Source organism: Ischnura elegans, chromosome X (assembly GCF_921293095.1).
Source record: "Ischnura elegans chromosome X, ioIscEleg1.1, whole genome shotgun sequence".
In the NCBI taxonomy this organism is placed as follows: domain Eukaryota; kingdom Metazoa; phylum Arthropoda; class Insecta; order Odonata; family Coenagrionidae; genus Ischnura; species Ischnura elegans.
In genome coordinates this window covers 16,412,458-16,431,790 of record NC_060259.1, presented here as the reverse complement: position 1 = coordinate 16,431,790, position 19,333 = coordinate 16,412,458, and the positions used below count along the sequence as shown (strand labels likewise).

General features: G+C 37.4%; 1 protein-coding gene across 7 annotated transcripts in view; it reads left to right on the top strand.

Annotated features, from left to right (window-relative positions):
* The first annotated feature begins 14,932 nt into the window (after positions 1-14,932).
* Positions 14,933-19,333, top strand: part of LOC124170589 (small glutamine-rich tetratricopeptide repeat-containing protein alpha-like) — a 54,356-nt gene continuing 49,955 nt past the window's right edge. Inside the window, exons 1-3 of one of the 7 annotated variants that reach the window (XM_046549395.1) lie at positions 17,068-17,309; positions 17,532-17,543; positions 17,691-17,894. In XM_046549395.1, the coding sequence (XP_046405351.1) occupies positions 17,697-17,894 (198 nt within the window). In that variant the 5' untranslated portion in view covers positions 17,068-17,309; positions 17,532-17,543; positions 17,691-17,696. The other 6 variants (XM_046549394.1, XM_046549392.1, XM_046549397.1 and 3 more) reach the window with 6 other exon arrangements.

Below are 19,333 nucleotides of genomic sequence, written 5' to 3'. Positions count from 1 at the left end.
CTCGTATCTCTTTATGTTTATGTCACTCGCTGCACACTTTCTTCTTTCAACCCTATATATTTCAATTTATGGGTTTTGTTGAACAAAATATGCCGTCTGGTCGATCGAGCACATTCCGTATCGATATTCTAGAACCGTCCTTTGTGCTGTTCTAAATTCTGTCCTGCTATAATTTTGTTCACTAAGATTCAAATATTCACTAATGGGCGAAAGGTTATAGTGAAAGCGCATTTTTTTGGAATTTTCTTTGTAAATTTTAAAGAAACTATGCCACGTAGCGGTTTGTCTCGGTCACTATAATTGTAATTATTTCATCATCGAAAAATAACTCCAATTCCAAGGATCCTTTTTACACGAATAGGCGATATTTCTTTTCAACTAAATCACACGCAAAGGTTAGAGGCGCGTCTTCACGGCCGATCTCTTCCCAATTATTTTCTTGAAAATTCACGGAAAAATTAGATGCTATAAATCTTCGAACCTGGACTCAAGGGAGTATCCAATTGTAATTTACGAAATCGTATCAGAACATTCTGCACTCTTTTATTCCAGAAAGTCAAGCACACTGTGATCGCACCACTCACGACAGCTAGAAGGCATGGTCAACTAAGAAGGGGTTCAGATACGGAAGGGGCCCAAGGCCGAAAAAAATAAAACCACCAAAGCAAACGCAAGCGCGAAAAAAAACTCCAACCCTCAGCTTCCAACGTCATAAATAAGATACCAGATGCTGGCAGGTCTTCGAGGTTCCGAGAACTATTGAGTGACAATGCCTGGACGGTCCAAGCCTTCACTATCATTGCCACGATGAAAGAGAAAGGAAAAGATGAGACAGAAGATGAGATGATAATGAACCACAGAGGAAGGCATTCAGCGTCCCCACATTGAACATACAATCGCTAAGAAAGCACATAAATCGGAGCGTAAGTGGTAGACTATCTTCCATGGGCGTCCACCAGTCGCCGCTCCTAGAGGAAGCATCCTGGCATCAGCTGGAAAAAATATTCTAAAAAAAGTCGACCACACAAACAGAGGCAATTAAGAGGCACAGAACGAAATCAGACAGATATGTCTCACATATATACTCACTGAAAGTACATATATGGAAGATTAAGAGATAGGAATACCTAATGAAACTTTCAAACTCATACAGTGTGTCTTTCACACTTAGGAACGACCACGCAAGGGAACGACCACGGGAATTTAAAGTCACGCTTGAGGGGTTAAATAGCAATAATAGTACTCCCTCGTTTGTACCGGCGAAAAAATACCTGTGTACTGGTACATTCATAATTTATAAAATTTGTTAATAAGTTGAAAATAAACGTTCGTATTAATCTATTAAAATTATCCGGTGTTTCCGAAAATTAGATTATTATACAGGACAATTACACTGAATAAGTCATTCACAGGCATTTATACGAAAACCCAACGGAAAACTTCATCAGAGGCTCAATTATCGAATTGTTGAACGGTGATAACGATATAGTTGTCAAAGGCAACGTCATACAAACGATTTCGGGGCATACGTTTTAATTTTTGGTGTTTTCCTAGCGAATGATAAATTTGAAGATCTCTCAGACAAGAAAAAGACACTGTCAGCAGAACGTCTTCTTATTCAAACACCCGACGGTGGCAATCCGACACAAACTTTGGCTACTTATACAACAACCACTCACTTGGTGCCCGAGAAAGCTTTTGTCATTTTAATTTCTGCTGTATTTATGTGTGTAAAAATATTTTTACACTTGTCTCATGTAAAGACATAGTAGTTTTTACATTTCTAGAATCGGAATTAGTTATGCCTAAAATACTGCGATCGAATAAAATTAGATGTGTAGGTCACATTTCTATTTAGGTTAGAAAAATATATATACATTGTACGGTTCAATAACATTGATTTTCTTGCCGTCTGTGGCTAAAAAAATCTTTTATGGCCATAGTGATTAAGAGTCAAGCATGTTGACATAGTCAAAACACGTAATAATTTTGAACAGGATATTTGGCTGAAATTCCCGTAAAATTACTTTGCAAGTCATATTTAATTCGAATATTTTCATTTATAATTGATACTATATTTATCCCTGTACATCGCGGCGCGGCCAACAGCAGCCTCCTGCCCCCCGCCACAGGCTTTTCCCGGCAAGTGTGGCATAACTGTGTACGACACATTTTTCCACCGCCAATTTTAAAAATTTATTAAAATTGTAAAAAATTTAAGTACGACTTTCTCTCCATAAGTCCTTACAATATGCAATACATTGAAATAATTATTAGCTAACAGCCGCGCTAGCCGCATTGTTTTGCAATTACATGCGGATCAAATGTTTCCGGACATGGCCTTAGAGATGGGACTACAATAGGGTAATGAGATAGCAATACACGAAGATACTAATACCACCTCGAAATACCCTCTACCAATTATGAACCGATTCGAATTTTTTCTCCCAGAAAAGATAAAATGCTGAGGCACGACTTTCATTTTCTCCGAGTATCTTCAAATGAGTGAGATGAAAAATTGAGGATACCATGACTCTTCAGCTTACTGAGATTTTAGTGCCGATGACAGCACCACAGACTTCATAGTTAAGAAAAAAATGAAGTTGGCAGGATCTTAGAGGAGTTCAGCTTGAATAACTATATATGAATTTTAATGAATATAATTATAAACACGTTTATGTCTCTCATGAAATTCACTAATTGTAAAAATTTTAGAATTTTAATATATTTTTCTTACTCAATGCATAACCTGGAGTTAGCACGGCGTGTGAAAACCTTTCACCAATGGAGTTGAAGCGATCGAAATAGAGGTAATTTAGGATTCCTCTCAGCTGCAATAAAAATTATATTGTCGTTGCCATTTTAGGAAAAATTTAGAAATGAAGGGCGCAGTAATATGTATTACTGAAGTAATATTAACGTGAATTTTCTGATGGATTGCTAAAAAAAAACGGTAGAAAGAAAAAGGAAACAGCAATTTGCGAAAGTCATACACGATTTCTGGCGTTCTCGTGAAAGTCATACACGATTTCTGGCGTTCTCGTAACGATCTATTATGTTGTACAGTATTGCTTACCGACGCGGAATAAGTCTCGTCATGCGTCCTAATTTTATATTTGTATAATGCAGTCTTTTGTTTACGATACTTCGATGCTTTCACAAGTGCAGAATGAAGAAAGACCTTGGAACTCTGAAGAAATCAAGAGGAAATAAATGCAGGAAATACCCAAAGCAAAAGATACCGAGCGAGGGGCTGACCACCCAACGTAACACATTTTTGTAACACAATGCTGTGGCTCTCGAAAGTTTAGCCAGAACATTTTTTACATTAAAATAAGGCTTCAATTTTCCAAATTAATTATCCCAGGAAACAAGGAAAAGTAGTCAGCCATTAACACTCCCTTACTTGGCTCATGCATTCAGAAATTGGTTTTTCAGCAAATATTCTAGTTTATAATTTGATCATCTATCGAAAAGTTATTATTCAGCTGTATTTAAAATATAATGCTTAAGAATAACGTAAAATGTGTTTCGTCCTAACTGAAGGATATAGTTTTAAGCATAAACCTATAAACCTATAGGCATAAAACTATACCAAATATCAATTGAGGACGTCCATCTAAATTTCGAGACTTTCGAGAGTCTCGTGGAAGTGGTATCGTCTCGTCTCGTCAAAAGGTGGTCTCGTCTCGAGTCTCGTCTCGAATTCTACCCTACGGTCTCGTCTCGAGTCTCGTCACGAAAACGAGACGAGACTCGAGACGAGACGAGAAAGTCTCGAGTCTCGCGGCAACACTAATTGTGTTGCGTTCGATACATTTTTCGATCGTGCCAGTTACTATATATGTAATGTTCGACCTAATCTATTGAGATTAGCCTTAGTGCTGTGTTCCTGCGCGCTTCGTATCCTTTCGTACGTGCTTCGTAGCGGACTTTCACATGCTTCGTACGCGCTTCGTCGACAGGCCGTGAACGGAAATTATCCATTGACGAAAAGCGACGGAGCGGCATAGTATCCCCGTAGTCAATGGGTACTTTGCACATACGAATTAGATTCGGAGGTTTCTGTGCCGCCTGGGTAATTTTCACTGACGTAAATTTTCGTTTGTAATTTTCACTAACGTAAGTTTTCGCAAGTGATTTTAACTCTTGTTAAATCGTGTTCTTAGTGAGAAAAAGTGTTCGGTGGTGACAATTTTTTTGACTTTGGCTAGGGCAGTGCAAGTTAGAAATCTCTTCGAGGGTTCAACCACCGTATTCCGCCAGGATTCGTGAAAGGTAAGTCTAGACTCTGTTTACCGTCGTTCATTATGAAATTCGTTAACAGTACACTTAAGTTTTCATTGCCATCGAGTTAGTTCTGTTGTGTTTCTATTGTATGGATCGATGTATGTCTGGTGGGTGCTCATACTGCGAGTTTATGGGTGCTCGATGGAACGCTTAAGTGTTTCATTCAATGGAGTGCAACTGTTCAGTACTGCACTTTGGTGAGAACTCACCCCCTACCAAACACTCTTGAAATATTGAGTTGAGCAGTAAAATTTAGCAGAATCGCAGAGATTTTTCCTCAAATACTGGAGTTTGCAATCATTTAATGCATCACTATTAACTAGTCTTCATATACAATAATTAACTTTACTTTACATTGGAATTTTATGATCTCATGTTTTTAAGTAACTGAAGAGTGAACGCCTCATAGTCATGATTTTTTTCCTCTTTGTTCAGGATGCCTTGGCAAGTGTTAATATTTCTTCCACATAAAAAAATTACTGGCTTCACAGTGCAGGCTGTTGCATAGTCATGGGTGAAATTGGATGGAGATAAGATTATTGAATATTACCCTAGGCTATAACTGGTCTTCAGTGTCACAGGTCATAAAATTGCACTCAACTCAGTGAGGAATGGGGTATCTTGGGCGTGAAGTCTTGCATGCCTCCATTTGGTGAGTTTGCAACAATATTTGTGAACATTTGTTTATATTAAAGGGAGGATTAACATATTTGACTTGCAAGGGCAGGGTGCCTTTTAAATGTATGCATAGGGGTTGTTTCATGGTGTGTGTGTGAGAGCACTGACTTGTTTGTTACCAGTTCTGTAAGCCAAGTATTTTATATTTTTATTTTAGTTAATTTTGACATTGACTGCATGCTTTGAAATGTGTGGCTTATGGTGACATTTTATAATAATTATCTTCCAGAGACTGTAGTGGCAGCCATCGCCATTGAGCAGAGATGGCTACTTGTGAAGATACATGGAGGCATTTTTGTAACTGAAATTAAAAAATACTGGGAAAGGAAAAGGACAAAAAAGAAGTGAAAGTATCCTGATGTAAGTAATTCTTCATCTATGGAGACTGATGATGACAGAATACTGTAACCGCCATTACCTGGTAAATGTTTACATATAAGAATTTGCTTTTTTGAGTGCTTTATCATGTGCAAATTTAAATGTAAAGCTTATCTATTCTGTTTTCGGTTGCACGAGTTCCTCCTAAGAAGGAAAGGTTGCACTTAAAGATTCCTCAAACAATGTTGGAGTAAAGGAGCCTGAAACTTTTCTATAGAATTGCAGTGTTATTTCTGAAGAATCAGTGAAGTCCAATTGTTAGCACCTGGTGCACCCAATGAGGTCAGGGGTATCGGGGAAGATATCTCGGGATTTGCACCGGGTAAGGTCTTCCATTTCTCCTTCCAATGTTTCCCCCAAACAACTCACCTCCAAGGTTGGATTCCTAAATCGTGATTCCTGAATCCCTGAAGAAGATGGGTAAGTTGCTTGTCGAAACGTTTGAATGAGATCTGGAGGACCTTATCCGGTGCAAATCATGAGAAATCTTCACAGCTGTTGTTTGCTGCGAAAGAACCTGAAAGAGGAGTATTTGGATGGTATTTCATTTACATTGTCAACTGTTTGACTTCATAGCCTCCTAAGTGTTAATATGCTCATGGTACTTTATACAGATTATCACTTTGAGTCTTAAGAGTTGATATCTCCCACTTGAGATAACTTAAGTTATGGTACCATCATTATCTCCTTCCCAGACGGCACAGAATCCCACGTATCTAATTCGTATGTAGGTAGTACCCATTGACTACGGGGATACTAGGCCGCTCCGTCACTTTTCGGTAATGGATAATATTCATTCCCGGCCTGTCGACGAAGCGCGTACGTAGCATGTGACTGTCCGCTATGAAGCGCGTTCGAAAGGATACGAGGTGCGCAGGAACACAGCACTCAGGCTAATCTCAATCGATTAGGACGAAAATTAGATATATCGTAACTGGCACAATCGAAAAATATATCGAACGCAGCACAATCGATAACTACCTACCATGGCCCTTTTACACCCTTGGCCCTTTTATCAGGCAGGAAAGAAAAAAAAACCACAGAAATACATTACCGATATTATTTATTTTCTTTAGTCAATCACAATAATATTTCCAATTTTCTCTTCTAACCCACATCTAATTTGGCGAAACAATTACTCATATTCTCTTTCGAAAAGAAAATTATTTACAAGAGGACCGGCCGATACACAATAACTATCTTCAATACCTTCTCCGATGAACGTTCACTATCACAGCATCCACTTGCACAAAACAAATCCACACTCACTTTAGATCTATATGTCACTTCTGCCACGATGTCTTTCTTCTTGACGACAGGTTACTGCGAAGCAATGGCACCTTCCTCCAATCTGGGCGCCTTCAATTCAACAAGAATTTTCTCCCCGTCTTCTCGTCCAAGACCACAGATTATTTTCTGATATCACAAGGTGTTATGTGAGACTCGCACACCTGAAACTAATAAATAATAAAATACAATGTAACTTACTAGGTCACATCTGTCGTATTATTGATAATTGTCACAGTTATTGTATAAAGGTAGGGCAATAGTCACAACACACTTATAGAGAACAACTCACTAGAGTACTTCCTTTATTAGAAAACACGCACTGATAAACATTGTAAAACAAAACACACACTAGAATAGTGCTACCAACCCTACTTATACAAAATTATCCACTGAGGTTATTGCCAACCTAAAATGCTTTCCAACAACATCATTTCCAATTTTTGGTATTTCTGCATGAGAAATCAAATTACTAGGCTCGTAAATATAGTAAATAGTTGTATACCTGAATATTTTTTAAACTATAGCATAAGATAATTTGAAATGATGAAAGCCGACGTATAACAAACCATTGGCACAGTCTAAACAAACAAGTTATGTTTAGACTGTGCCATTGGGCTAAGAAACAATTTTCGATTCTATAAACTTGGCTGCTAATTCCTATTTTCTCCTATAGCCACACGTTTAACGAATGAATTAATGCAAAAAAGACAACTAAAATGCAAGAATTTTCGAATGAATTGCTGCTATAAAATTTTGAATCACCATTTTCAGTACTGAAGTTATGCATCAACATCCCGACGCCACTAACTTTAATAGGGAAATTGCATACTTTTTATACACAGTATGCTGGTATACTACAGTAAACACTTAGTACCGCATAATACTTTTTTCCGCTTAAAATTCAGTTTATACACTAGAAAATGACTCCCAAAAGTCTCCCGAGTTTCCCGGCCAAAAAAATACCGCCCCCACTAACCTTTGGCCGTGACGTCATAGTTCAGTAAGTGTCAGTAGGAGTCCAAGATCCAAGCCCAGTAACTGCATTTTTGGAAGAGCCACGTTGCGTTTAAAGGAGAACATGGGTAAAATAAGGAAAAATTACAAGTGGTGAATTGTTCCTCTGTGCAATAACACCCCAGAAAAAATTTCGTCTGCATTCCCACGGAGGAAATTAGAAGAAAAGCTTCGATGCATGCCGTCTGTCGGGATCGTCGGGATGAGCGTAACGGAAAAATAAGAGTATAATAAACGGAATGATTAACCCGTGTGCTATGTGAGCGAAGATAACTTTAATATAAATAATATTTCCATATTTCATTGACTGAATAACTTGAAACTGAGATTTTTCGATAATTCGGCCGCCGTAGAATAAAAACTCAACTTCTCAACAAAAATCGAGATAGGTGTTTCTCGATGGTTACAATGGACTCAAATTATTTATGGCACTTGTTCAATTTCAGTTACGGAAGGACATAGAAAATTCCATGATGTTTAAAATCAAGGGAGGAAATATGAAAATATAGAGCAACGTTGATCCTCATGCATTCGAGTGCCACCCAAGAGGACAGCGTTTTCTTCTACTGTCGGCGTCGAAATGATGTGCCGCTGTATTTTGCAAATTTATATCCTGGATTCACTGCATGCTATAATAATGAACTATACGTCATTTTGAAGGAAATTTTATCCTAAATTCTGATTTATTTTATTGCAAAAAATTGAAAAATGTAGACACGGCCAGTGCAATAAATGACTCCGCGCACCGAAAAATTAGCCGTTTTGTCAACTTCTTGAACTTTGCAACTCAACCTAAGGAAAACTACTACGTCTACAGCATTCATCTTCCACATTAATTTACACTCATCAGTGCGGATTAATAAAATGGCTTTTGGGTATTTTTAGAACTTATATTTTGTTATAAATTAATGAAAATATTTAAACATTATCTTGTCCTATAGTTTACCCCGAAAGATAAAGGAAGTTGTAGATGGAAAAAGAATGGAATCCAGAGGTGGTCACAAAAAATGAATCGCAGCATTCTTTGATTTTATTCTACGCCGTTGCTTGCTTTTCAGAAAAAGTTGAGTCACCAGAGGAATGTTCCGCGGCCCTTGATTTGGAAACTGTGGAGATAGAGGAAGACGCTTGGATCAGCAATTTCCATTTAGTTGGTTGTCAGGATAAACCAAGGATCCATTTAAAGGTTGTCAGGCCATCGTATAAAGATAGGAATGATGTGCACCACAGGGGAAATGGGGTGTTTGAGGGAAAGTCAAACCCAAAGTTGCCCAAAGAATGTGCAGTTCTAAGTTGCTCTTTCCCCAGTTAAAACCAAATAGAAATTGGATTTTCACAGTTTCACTGAAATACCCTGTTATCATGATGGAATCAGTGATCACGGTCATCGTCGAAGGTCATCCCTCTAGGATTTCCGATACGGAATTTTTAAGTGACAACCGATCGCAATGACGATGAGCTCGCCTTTAGAGTAGGTTTCAGATATATCGTGAGAAAAGCTTCCAAAATGTATTAAAGACTCTGTTTGGAAAATAATCACATTTTAATGCTAGGTACTTTAGGAAGGCTTTCATTACAAAAGTAACTTCTTAACACCTGAAGACGTTGTGTTTATTATATTGATCGAAGTGCGATTGACCGATTCTTTCTGCAGAATAGGAAGTGGCTTCAGGGTTTTTGAGTCACAAGATGGTAGATTGTGTTGGAAGTTCGTCTATATTATCGCTACTAAATTGAAACATTGATAGTCTGGCTTCCTCAGAGCTTCCTGTCGCACTCCAGGCAAGGTATTTTTAAGTTGAAAGTATCATCGACAGCTTCGAGGTGGAAATAAGTTCACCATAAGACTCTCTAGCGGACTGCCAAAAGAATACACATTTCACATGAGTATACGCTTTCGCCAATATTATACGCAAGTCTCACTTTGTTATGAACTATAAAACATTTCAGATGCACATCAGCTACCTTTCCATTTCTCGGCATCGACTTTCCGCGCCGACGAAGTCTATAGTTTCACTAAAATACCCTGTTATCATGATGGAATCAGTAACAGGAAGCTTGCTAGGATCAGCCTAAGAATAACCATATTCCTTCATCTTTACGCAATCTATCGCTTTCGATGGAGGAGAAATAGATCAAATAATAGCCCTGAAGTCACAATGAACGACTCCGATACGTCTGATCTTCAATAAATGAATCATAACCACGCCGTCGCATGTATTCAAGTACGCAACCTCTACTATGGCCGTGCCGCCGTGCCTCCTCGTACTGAACTATGACGACATTTTTCTACCAGCCAATCATCGGACGTTTTCGCTTCTCACTTGCATTTGAAAATTCTCGTGAACTTTGATGCATTAAATATCGCAAACCACGTCATAAAATAATTAAAAAAAACTTTCACCGAGGTATGCAAACATATATTTTTATATAATATTGGGGCTATTGATTATATCTGAAATATATGCAAGTTCCCTATTACAGCGAGAAAGAGTACATACCTTACTGTTTTTCGTAGGGGTGAAATGTTTTCTTCTTATCGCCCAAATGCACTTCTTCTTCAACTCAGGATCTTTTGGAAAGCTAAAAACTTTAACCATGTCCCGGAGTTGCCTTTACATCCCGGCAATACACACACGAAAGGCATTTTTAACAAAAAATATCTCACAAACACGTTTCTGAAGCCCAGTGAATGAAATTAAAGAATAAGGAAAACTTCACCATTACCAAACACTCTATTTTTCACCAACTTAACCACAAAAATCCCTGAAATATGGTGAGAAGTAACGCAAAAAACAACGCGATCTCCAAAGGCTTGTGCAGGTTTATGATCGGGGATTGGGCCTTCTTCCTAGGAGAATATGTCACCACCCGCGAAAGAAAATAATCCCAGACCGAATACAGTTTTATCAATGAGATACAATTTTATCGATGCATATGAATTTGCCAGTCCTCTTGTATCTTTTTTCGTCATTAGAGGAAATAAAGAAACATAACCTTTTTAGTAACTTCCTAGGCGCGATTTATTGTATCTGATGGTCCACCCTCGTATTCAGATACGCAAAATTGCTGTGCCGTCTGGGTTGTTGATATTTAATTTTATGATAACTCTGGGATGTACTTAGAAATTAAAAATGCTGTGCCACTATGTTCAATGGTACTTAGCAATTACCATAGATAATTAATTATATGGTCATCTCATTTTTCAGATTTTATTTCATGAAGGAAAGATCTTCGAACATCATGTTGAAGAGCAGTCAGAACAATCAAATGAGGACTGGGCTTAACTAAAGTCAACGACAAGTGTTCTACCCTAATACAGAATGAGTAAGCTGTGTCTTTCTGTTTAAATGGGCCACTCAGAAAACAAGATAGCCTTAGAAGTTCATTTTATCTCCATTATAAATGTCAAATTTGGTGATCAGTATCAAATCAGTAATCATCGGTGCTTTCGATTTACTCTTCCCTTATCTTGGAGTACAGTTGAATGAAAAGAGCTTTTCAGCATATGTGCATATTTCATTTTCAGCATAATATCTAATCCAAATTATGATTAATTTGCAGGGAGTGTAAAAGTCAAAATAGGCCTGATTTTATACTATCAGTGTGAAAAGAAGCATCAGGGAATGATTCCAGGCCTCAAAATACAGAACAGAGATAGGGAATAAGAAACGAGAAAGTGTTCTGAAAGGCAACTCAAAGGGGGTCTCGAAGAAATATGATTCTTCCAATTTGCCTATCTCAGAACCTGCTAGTGTGGAAGGGCAGTTTTGCTTGTAGTCTCATAACATGATTGTGGGATAAGGTGAGGTCAGCGACTGATAACTGTTACGACAGACACAGCTAGAAATGTCATTAATGCTCCTTGATTTTTGTCTCACAAGGGAGTTGGAATGTTTCTTTGCCTTCTTAAATGCCCTATTTTTTATGATTTTCAGAATGCCAAATGCTGCTAGGAATAGGTCCAAGTTTGGTTGAATAGCCTTTCGTATAGCTGAAATAAACGTCTTATTCCATATATGGAGGCATAAAATGCTGCAGGAACGCTAGGGTGTGTTTGCTTGTGGTGATCAGCTTCCTTATCGTCATAGAACACAGCAATTTCATAATAGGGCATTCATAATCGTGCTTGCTACGGCAGTGAACAACTGAATGTGTAAATTGTATGAAGAAAACTTCTTTAAAAATAACATTTCCTTATTACCACATGCTGATGTTCCCTGTCACCACATGCTTGAATGTGTATGTCCTCGTATGAAGTGGCTGTGTTCCATGGCAATTAAGGAGTTGACCACTAAAAGGAGAGGCCACATTAAATAGTGCACACTAGTGTTGCTATTGCATTTCATGCCTCCGTGTTCGGAATAAGACTTCAATATATTATGTCAAATATAACTTTAAAAAAGATTCCCCTGCCTGTTAGGATCTGCTGCAACAGAAAATTTGAAAATTAATTAAATCTAGACTCCAAAAAATTGAATGCAAGTTTCTGTTAAGGCCTCAACCCTTACTATATAATTAATGATGTAAAACTATAATTTGTTAATTCTCCTATTTTGATATTGGAGTCATGTGTGAGACTGATATGTTTCTTACTGTTCCTCGTGGGCGATCTATTGTGCTCGAGGCTTTTACATAAGTATTGCTGTAATTCTATAATTTCCACTTGAAAATGATCATGTTGTCTTCTGGTTAGCAATATCTTTTGTTTTGTATTGATGGAAACCTGTCTATTTCTTTCCATTTTGGGTTATGAACTACCCTGTAGCTCATTGTTTTTTCCAACTGTCATTTCCCCAGGTGGGGCTGTTGTGATTACAAAATCAGTTGCTCTGTGGTGTGTTTGGTGCTTGTGATATCATTGCTGTTGTGACCTCTTAATACCGTTTGCTTGAATATATAATTGATTTTAATGTTTGCAGCGAAAATAAAAGTTTATTTTCAAAATTCTGTCAATGATTGAATTCTTTATTTATGAACCTAGCAATTATTATTTGAATTTAATAGAATACCCCGCCATGGGAGCAGTAGCAGTATCAACGTGGTATCAAAAAATCCCGCTAGTTGGCGCCACTGTCGCGATGCTGCTCAGTTAGTTCTCGAAAGTGCCGGTTGGTGTCCCTTGTGCCTGTGACGTCACCGAAAAGAAACTGTTGCCTTATCGTTGGTGACATTCTAATGTTAGTTTCTTGTCCAGCATTACGCCTTGGCCTTTTTTAGTGGACCCTATGTACTTAATATGTTTTCTGAAAATTAGGTAGTCTATGTTTAAAAAAAAGGGAGTGTCCATTTACAAAAGGTAAGTAGACTACATTTAATGATGCTTAGCTGCAATAAATTATTCTTGTACCACAAAGCAAGAATTAATAGAAGCTAACCATTGCTGAAGGTCAATGACATTATTATGTGAATCAATGGAATAGAAAACTTTAAAGTCAAGAGCGGAGATGGAGTGCTTAGATATGGACATTGAATAAACGGTAAGCAAATAAGTATTCCAGTCGCTTGGTTTCATATGAAAGCATTGTAAAGATTAGAACAAACTTCTCAGTTACCCTTTCCTGAATGTCACCATAGACAGATCTGCAATGGAGTATTTAACATTGGTATGGAGGCCTTGCTAACTCAAAAGTGTTGCCAATATTGAAAAGGTACTGAACAATTTTTAAAAAAGTTGCATTTGTATAAACAATAATTAGAAAGAAAGAATTATTTACTGGTTCAGATCTATTATCATAAATGTAAAGGTTAGCAATTTTCATTAAAGATCTAAAAGTTTATTTTACATACATTAGTTGTATTTATCATTATTTTTTGCCAAAGTTTTGGAGGGCAAGAGATTAAAATATTAATTTTGGTTCAAATACGCATTTCACTGATAATATAACAAGAAATGTTTACCTATGCATTATAAATAATTGAAATTTATCTTACGATGATGACAATCAAGATATACGCCTCGTAAGGAAAATGTTCATCAGAAATGTTAACCCAAGTTCACATCAAACATTTACACTGACATATTCGTCAAACATGTTTTCCAATACTTAAATAATACAAAACCAAACCACTTTATGATTTTAGACATACTTATTCTAGTCACCAAATGATGTAAAAGGCGAATATATACCGGCATGAAGATGTTCACCAAAAATGTTTTCCCAATCGTTCTGAAACCAAAATAACTCCCATTGCTTTAGTTTGCATCAAATAAGCGTTCTACTTATAATATAACTATAAATGTTTACCTATTTATTATTCACAATAAATTATTTACCCGACAATGATAAAAATCGAGATAAATGCCTCGTAAGGAAAATGTTCATCAGAAATGTTACCCCAAGTTCTTATCAAATATGTACACTGACATATTCGTCAGACATGTTTTCCATAGTTAAATAATACAAAACCAAACATATTCTAGTCACCAAATAATGTAAAAGGAATGAAGATGTTCACCAAAAATGTTAGCCCAAACGTTCTTAAACCAAAATCACTCCCGGGGCCTGATTGTGCATCAAATATTAACATAATAACGGTTTCCAATTGATTTGTACTTTTCCCTGCGCCTCAAGCCTAAAAATTCGACTTTGTTCACATTTTTCGATAACATTTCGCTTTCGGCCATTTTGAATTTATATGTACATCCACATGTGAACCAAGCCACCATTCTGAACGATTTGTCACGGTCATTTTTTGTTAATTCTTGAGAAAATACGTGAAATAAGAGCGTTAAAAATGCTTTAATCACACTTTTACTATAGTTTACGATTTTTAGTTAATATTTTAAGGAGTATTAAAATTTTGTCCAAAACCCTATTCGGACCCATGGAATGCTGTGGTTGTGACGGCGGGAAAAGTTCCCGCCTGTTCTAAGGTGTTTCGTTTTAATTATCAAGTCAGAATACGTCATGAAATTAGTCTTCTGCGTCACATAAAAATTTTATCCGGACCGAAGTAATGTCTTTCTTTCTTCATAAACATCTCCAATGGTAGAACTTCGTTGTTAATTTGTATTGGGGCGATCAGCATAGACAATGGCGACTTTGCTGTGCATCGACACCAGAAACATTTCATTTCAGGTCATTTTTTTACATCCTCTTTTAAATCGTAAAATTTTAATGGCAATGCCATAAATGTATGGAATGTGAAAATACAAATATAATTATTAATTTCAATAAATTGAGCTTCTCAGCGGCATTTTCACGTCGCATTTCAAATGATTCCCGTAAGGGGGTGCTGAATCGCCTGCCAGTCCTTTCTCAGTTGAGACAAGTTTGTTGAGACGGCGCGAAGACCTCCCGCCTCCTTTAAGGTAACTTTTTATGTTTTCAAGCGTAGATTTTGTCATACTTATTATTAGTAAATCAAATTTAACCTATTTTCAAAGCGATAAACGAATAGATTCATTCGACGCTATTTACGACACTTGAAATATGCAATTGAGAATCGTTGGGCTACGGAATTGACATGTGCCATTTTTTTCCTCCTTCGATTTATACATTATGACATTAATTCCCTTTCCTCCTATAATTTATACGATGTGAAGAGGTAAGCTAAGATAATTGCTAATGCCATTAACATAAATAATCTGATGCACCAACAAATTTTTCGAACTAACTCAAGCACCACGTGTTGTGTTGCGTTTTAGACTATTGACTATGTCATTATATTAGTTAAACGATTTATGAATAGGGTACTCTTGAAAATAGCTAAAGACTAGCCTACTTCCTTCAGCGAAACTTCCAGTCGCACGTTGTTTTATCACAGTTGATATGAGCCATCTCGAAGACCACGGCCACTTAGTCGCCCTGGAAGGTCGTAAGGAAACCTTTCCATGACTTTTTTATATTTTCTGCAGTAAAGCAGAACTTTAAAAAGTAGTTAATTGCTAATTCCATTTATGTATGTTACGGTGTCTATAAATGTATTTTTTCATAGTAATTCATTTACCGCATGTCGTCACTCAGAGTTCCTCAGTGATGTTTCTGCGCAGCATTTAAAACAATTCTCAGTTGATCGAACTCTTTGCTTTTATCCCCTGAAAAAGCAGCATTTTCCTATCTGATACGACCGTTGGAGGTGTTAAATTATTATTCTTAAAATTTACGAGTTTGTTGTAGTATTTTTCGCCCGATTACTACTTTTTTAACCATAAGTAAGTAACGTGTTTGCTTCAAAGCTATTTCGTTATTAGTGGCATTAGCCAAAAGCTTTGACACCAGCCATTTTGCTACGCTGAGAGTCCGTATGCCTCCCCTTTATTTCCGTTGTTTCCAGGGAAGGATACAGGATTTCTTTCTGCGAGGGGGGCACAAGCAAGGCCGTAGCCAGGATTTAGTTCTGGGGGGGGGGGGCACAAGAATATCTCGTAATACAAAAAGAGCGCAATGATGATTGGGCCGTATTAAAAATCTTGCATATTCTTTTAGGGTCTGGGAGGGGGCACGTGCCCCCCCCCCCTTTCCCCTAGATCCGCCTATGGTTGTTTCTGTACTTGGTTGGGAAGTGCAACGTTGAAAATGCATTTATTCGTTATGACATTATGTTAATATTGTGAAGTGTAAACTAATGCTCATAATTCGTGCAGTTCGTTGTTTTGATAAGACTTCTTCTTTCTCCCACTCGTGTTACTACTTTCTCATTAATTACACGGCCAATCCATTTTATCTTCATCATTCTTCGGCAGCACAAAATTTCTAATGCTTCCACTCTTGACTTCTCTGCTGCTGTCAACGTCCAAGCCTCGCTTCCAAAGAGATATATGCTCCATATGTAGCATAATTTGTATTGTTTCCTTAATTCTATATGCTTGTACTGTCAGCTGTAACATGATTATTCATTTTAGAGAGCCCTCTTCGTATGCGCTATTCTACTGACTATTTCTTTAATTCTTTTTCCACCATTTGTTGTTCGGCTTCCCATGTAAGAAAACTCTTATCACATTTCTAAACTTTTGCTTTCCTATTCCTTGTTTTACCATCATCTATTTTGCTGCATATGAATATCTTAGTCCTCTCCTAGTTAATTTTCATCTGATATCTGGCCATTGTTATTTCCACATTTGTCAAATTCTTCTTCAAATCCTTTTCTAACACGGGAATGACTCTTACGTTGCCCGTGAATCGCAACATACTATTTTTTCTCCGTATATATTGACACCCGAAGCCTGTCCTTGGTTTTATTGTTGTCCTTCTCGATGTAAACATTGAAAATTACGGAGTATTATTACACTCCTGGGCATGAATTTTAAATTTAAGTAATTTATAATTTTCTTGGTGAAGTTGAATCCAAATATGTTAATATGCAATTCAACTAACAAATTCAAACGTAGCGGGTTACAATCGAGGTGAAAATTATCCTAGCAGTTGAAATACGAATTCACACTGGCGTCATGTTTCACTCCATTTCTGAAAGAGGGTGCTGCGTATGAAAACATTTGAAAATGTGACTCAGATGTGGAAGAAATAGTTCGTGGAACCCGAGCAAGAATTATTATCGCCGCACTTTGGAAAATCTTGACATTTTTTCGGTGTAATTTTCGTAGTAATGCAGGGATAGCGAGGCATTTAAGGAAATTTTGTGAAATCATACTTTATTCTGTTTGTAGTTAGGTTGTAATTTGGTTTATTAGTCGGCGCGGTGGGTTTGCGCCACAGGTGTGGTATAATTTAATTCAATAATTAAAGAACGAAGTATGAGGTGACTGAGATTACCAAATTCAGAAAAAGAATTTTGAATAGTGCATTTTCTGTTGACAGCTATTACCACTGCCTCATTTCATGATATGTGCATGGCTATGTCTAATCTTGAATGCCGGTTAGTAGTAGCCTCGAACAAGCCTACTTACGCATTTTTTTCTTCCTGTCATGGTTAACCAGTTCATTAAACAGGTATCTTTACCAGCGTTAGCCTCGCTTATAATTATACAGCTGGTGGTCTATCTAGATATCCCTAATTCCATCATTTTGCGAAGTAGCCGTAGTGTATTAGTTGTTTACATAGATGTGAAATGGTAATGTTGGAGCATTTTCTTGCAGGCAAAGATGAAGACGATAGCCATCCTGATAATTAAGTACTTGAAAGGCCAGCTGGAGGGCAGCAATTTGGGCCCAGACGCGACTGAAGGAGTGGAAGTCGCTGTGCAGTGTCTTGAGAACGCGTATGGTGTCACATCAGAAGACATCCAGAACTGTGGCGAGAACCTGGAGGAAATGTATCAGTCATCTCTACATTCGCCACAGGCTAGTAGCCAGTATTATCAAGTACTATGCTTGTTCTCGATTACCTTACATGCAAGATGCTGTTACAACCGTGCTGTACTCTGTTCATATTGTAAATGTTTTCTGTGTCCATGTTGCATTTGGTGATTGTCGAACAAACTCAGATTATTCTTAACTCTGAACGCGTGTGCAATTATGCTGTAGATAGTGGTTGATCGCCTGAAATAGCCCAAAATTCGAGAGAGTCATTTTTTACAGTAAACACCCATCTTGATAAACTCATATTTCGCTTCTAATGTGTTTAAAACTCTTTTCAAGCAGAGTTGGCCAAGAATTATGCAGCCCCTTGTTATTTTGATATATAAAGCTTCTGATGTGGAGCAATTTTATTGGTGGACAAAAAACTTTAATTGTTACTCTTTTGTGTAGGAAGTTGGATGCTAGTACTTTGGAGTCTTTCAATTTAAGGTATTTCTGGATAATTTCGGTCGTTCGCCTTGGGTTCAAGTGATAAGGAAATCGCTTTCCATAGATGGGGCGGAGTGTTTCATTCATTCCGTGGAAACAACGCTGTGAAGAGTGTAACAACATTACATCCAGGTTGAATTGTGCAATGTTTAAATCTGTCAGACATGGGATCCATTTTAATTATGGGACTATTCGAGTAACCTTTTATTTTTTTATCAGTGGACTTGTAGAATGTATGGACAGGGAATTCTGTTCTTATTAGGCCCTCTAATTCTTGCTGATTTGAGAAAGTTTGTAGTTGCATGGGATATTTCCCTAAATAATCGAAACTTTTCTTGTCAAGAAAAGATTTCGTTGTTTAATCTTGTCTGCCTTCCCAAATCTTTGAGACTAGAATATTCGTTGATTGTATTTTTAATTCTCAATATTTGTAAAATTCCTGGAGCTCAGTCACACTACTGTGTTAGTTTTAATCTGATTGACTCCCACGCTTCGCCATTATGTTGTAATTAAGAGTTTAGCTAGTTATGAAGCACAGGGAAAGGAAATTCTTTTTGTGGGTTCCACACTAAATACAAACTGGCCACTGTTTTAATACTATTATATCATTATCACGGGGGCTGAGATGTGGTAGGGGGTGGGTAGGATGACGGGATAAGAAGTGAGCAGTTCTTGTTTTAACAGTTGGGCAGGATGAAGGTGGGGATTCAAAAGGTAGGCATATGATCCTCTGGTATTTAAGGAGTTGGCTTGTAAAAAATTTGGCTGCTATGATGATATAACAGTAACAGAACCATAGTCGGTGCATATATTATTCAGTTCGGAACATGCGAAGTGAATTTCATTTCCCTATATCATGGATCCACAAGGTTACGCTGGTAACCTAACTTAGCATTTTAAAGTAAGTGCTAGGCTACTTATCGCTCACGATGAGCATTCCTTCCTGGAAATTGCTCAAAGTATCTTCTTGTGTGCTGTGAAATTATTATTTT